A 3,718-nucleotide genomic window follows, 5' to 3' on the forward strand; every position below is an offset into this window, starting at 1 on the left:
GGGGGTGCTTATCGTAAGTTCCAAATGTTTCTGTGTGAGGGAAAGTTTACTGCGGAGTTGGAACGTCTCTGGTTGGAGGGGAGGCTGTCTCGGGGTTGGCATGTTTCTGGTCAGAGAGGGGTTTATCTTAGGTTTGGAATGTTTCTGGTTATGCTGACATTAGCCATTAGGCTGATGTTTTGGGGCTGGATTTAGGCAGCTTTTAATTAAGGGGGAACTTAGAATGGTGGTGTTGGTTCAAGGTGGCAATGCTCCTGCTCCGTCACTGGCCAGGTAAGGCAACTCTTTGTTATGATAACAACCTGAGATTGGCAGGGGCTCACATCCAGGGGGAGCTCAGGTGCTTGCTGGCAAGGCTGCACCTTGTCATTCAGGTTCACAGGGAACAGGTCAACCAGGCCCTGGCTCTTCAGTCTTCTGCCTGGAGTGACTTATGTAATTCTGTTCAGCTTTCATTGGGCACAGGGAGTCATAGCTAAATCTGCTGCCTGGGGCTGGGAAACAGACTCCTCCCTTGAGGAGCAGCAGTCCACCATAGGGAAGTCACAGTGGTCCAGGCCAAAGGCAATGCAGCTAGTGCAGACTAGGCAGTAGTGCAGGGAATGGAGAGAAGTGGGAATAAAGGGATAGTGAAAGGAGGCACATTTCACTGGCAGGTGATCAGGTGTAGGAGGACAAGTCATATATCTGGACTTTACAGAGCAGTGGACACTCAGTCAGCTGCTGTCAGCGCCTGGGGCTTAGGTGAGTGCCCCTGGCTGGAGACATGGCATGGAGTGCCATCATTTAGGGAGCCCTGGACACAAGTAAGAGAAGGTGCGACAGCAGGAGGGAAAGAGTCTGGGGCCCAGCTGCAGGAACCAACACCCATAGGCTATTTGTATAAATGGGCCATGGGGCCTCCCAACTGGAGGCTGGCTGGTGCCACGAGGGTCCCACAGGCATGGGTGTCCCTACTATATCACATGGCCTTCACCGAGACTGGTATATGGATTGCACCTATCAGAGACCAAGGACAGGACCTCCCTGGAAATCTGAGGACCTGGCCTGTGATCCACTTGCTGCCTCGTCCTCTTCCTGCTATGTCATGGCTTATCTTCTTTCACCCATTCATCCATTCATTCATTCAGCAGTATTAAGTCAATGTCTCTTGTATGCTTGGCACCTGCTAGATGGTCCCCGAGTTTACCATTAGTGGAAAAGACAGTTAAGAAATTCAGCAAGGGCTCTATGAGAGGGCATACACGGTGGACCTGACTAGGGTGTGGCTTCCCTGAGGAGCTGAAGTTGCCCAGAGGCCCAGAGAAGTGGAGCTGCGCACGTTTGAACCACTGAATCTGGTCTCGACCTCACCTCCTTCCCTTCGGTGCCTCCCAGCATCCTATCCTCTTTAAAGAGCAGGGGTTCAGGGAAGTTCCCCGGATGGTGATTCGCAGGGGCAGCTCCCCTCTCACCTGCCGCAGTGACTGCCCCTCCCCATCTCAAACACACAAGCTAACGCGTGCGGGGACTGGAGCCCTTGGGGACGCGTGGCCCAAAGACTCAGGACGTACAGGGGTTCAGTGCGTGCAGTGGAATCAACTCGGCTTCATCTCTGGAAGGGCAAGGGGCCATCTTCCGGGTTCACCACCGCATCCCCACTGCCGGCACAGCGCCTCCTGGCGACTATCATCGGTGACTTAGTGAAAGGACTAAGAAAGACCCGAAGCGAGGCCGGGACAGGCCGATTTCTAGCGGCCACGTGGAGAACGGTTTCGCACAGTGCGCCGGGCTTAGCGGCGGTTGCTGGAGGAACGGGCAGAGTCGCCCAGGGTCCTGCCCTGCGGCGCGGCGCCGAGGCAGGCGGTGACGTCCCCACTGGAGGCGGAGCCGCAACCTCGCGGGGGCGGGGCCTGGCGCCGGCGGTGGCGTCACAAAAGGCGGGGCCGCAGTAGTGTCCGAGAAGTCAGGCACGTAGCTCAGTGGCGGCCGCGGCGCGTGCGTTTGTGCTTCTGCGCGGGTGTCCGGGTTCTTCTGCCATCATGCCGATGTTCATCGTAAACACCAACGTGCCCCGCGCCTCCGTGCCGGACGGGTTCCTCTCCGAGCTCACCCAGCAGCTGGCGCAGGCCACCGGCAAGCCCCCACAGGTTTGCCGGGAGGGGACAGGAAGAGGGGGTGCCGCCCGGACGAGGGGGTCCCGCGCTGGGAGCTGGGGAGGCGACTCCCGAACGGAGCTGGGGGGACGGAGCGGGGGGAGGACGGTGGCTCGGGCCCGAAGTGGACGCTTGGGGCTTGGCGAGGTCGCTGGGGCGGGCTGACCGCGCCCCTTCTTGCAGTACATCGCGGTGCACGTGGTCCCGGACCAGCTCATGGCCTTCGGAGGCTCCAGCGAGCCTTGCGCGCTCTGCAGCCTGCACAGCATCGGCAAGATCGGCGGCGCGCAGAACCGCTCCTACAGCAAGCTGCTGTGCGGCCTGCTGGCCGAGCGCCTGCGCATCAGCCCGGACAGGTACGCGGAGACGCGGGGGAGGCGCGGGGGAGGGGCGGCGGCGCGCGGCCAGGCCGGTGACTGAGCCGCCCGCTGAGTCCAGCCTCCTCCCCGCGCAGGGTCTACATCAACTATTACGACATGAACGCGGCCAACGTGGGCTGGAACAACGCCACCTTCGCCTAAGAGCCGCCGAGCCCCACGCGGTCTGCGCTGGCTCGACCCGGGAACCCGCCGCACTCAGTGTTCTAGGCTCGCCCACCCCAACCTTCTGGAGAAATAAAACAGTTTAGAGACCAGGAGTGCCTCGGTGTTCCTTGGCTTGCGGGAGGAATTGGTGCAGAGCCGGGACATTGGGGAGCGAGGCCGGGAACGGTGTTGGGGGGGCCGGGTTGCTCCCCTCGGAGCCTGTTCGGGAGCCCTTTTGTCCAGCCTTTCCCTCCTACGCTCCCAACAGAGAAGCCCCAGTGTCTTTCCATTCTGTGGCCTATGAAGGGATGAGGAGAAGTTGGCACCCTGCCCTGGGCTGCACACTCGGGATCTAAAGTGCTGTTCTACCTAGGGCCACCACGTGGGGTGCTTGAGGTGAGCCCACTACGGAAGAGGGGGAGGAGGAGTTGGAGTTGAGAGTCTGAGGTCTTCTAGGCCTAGACCTTTCTCTCAGCCCCGCCTTCCCCAGCCTTCTTGATGGGCAGAGGCTAGCCAGAAGACAGAAAGATCCCACCCAGAGTCACTCACTGCCATCTGCTTTGTTAGGTGACTTCAGTAGAGTTTTCAGGCGGGTGGGTGGGGGAGGTGCGGAGTTCTTGGTTATACCGCTCCGTCCACCCCTGAACCCTACGCCTGGGTTCTGCTCCCTTCAGCCACCCAAGCCCCCGCCACAACAGTTCCCTGAGGAAATTGGGCGTGGGGTTTCCACTGAGACCGTTCGTGTGCTGTGGTGCCACAGACATGTCTGTAAAGCCTTCAGTTACGTTTGGGCGCGGTGGCACACGCCTGTGATCCCGGCACTTTGGGAAGTCGAGGTGAGTCGAGTGTGACTCCTCTGCTTCTCTTAGTCTCCAGTCACGTCTCCTCTCCAGTCCCGTGTTCACTCGATCATCCCGCCCAGCACCGGACAGCAAGATCTCCTTCCAGAAGAGCAGTGGGGCTGGGTGGGGTGAAGATTAGAAAGAGGAAGGAGAATAGAAGCTCCAGGGAGCCTGGAAGGGTGGCACCCATCTTGGGGTGGGGTACCCCTTCCATAAA

General features: G+C 59.8%; 1 protein-coding gene across 2 annotated transcripts; it reads left to right on the forward strand.

Moving 5' to 3' along the window:
* MIF (macrophage migration inhibitory factor) lies at positions 1–2,769 on the forward strand. 2 transcript variants are annotated; one of them, XM_025398216.1, is made up of 3 exons: positions 1–2,115; positions 2,319–2,491; positions 2,590–2,769. In XM_025398216.1, exons 1-3 carry the CDS (start codon positions 2,022–2,024, stop codon positions 2,761–2,763), a joined length of 441 nt encoding a protein of 146 aa, XP_025254001.1. In that variant the 5' UTR covers positions 1–2,021; the 3' UTR covers positions 2,764–2,769. The 2 variants fall into 2 exon arrangements, with proteins under 2 accessions (XP_025254001.1, XP_025254002.1); XM_025398217.1 differs by having other exon boundaries at positions 1–2,129; positions 2,590–2,767.
* The last annotated feature ends 949 nt before the right edge of the window (positions 2,770–3,718 follow it).

The sequence above is a fragment of the Theropithecus gelada genome, chromosome 10 (assembly GCF_003255815.1).
Source record: "Theropithecus gelada isolate Dixy chromosome 10, Tgel_1.0, whole genome shotgun sequence".
Lineage (NCBI taxonomy): Eukaryota > Metazoa > Chordata > Mammalia > Primates > Cercopithecidae > Theropithecus > Theropithecus gelada.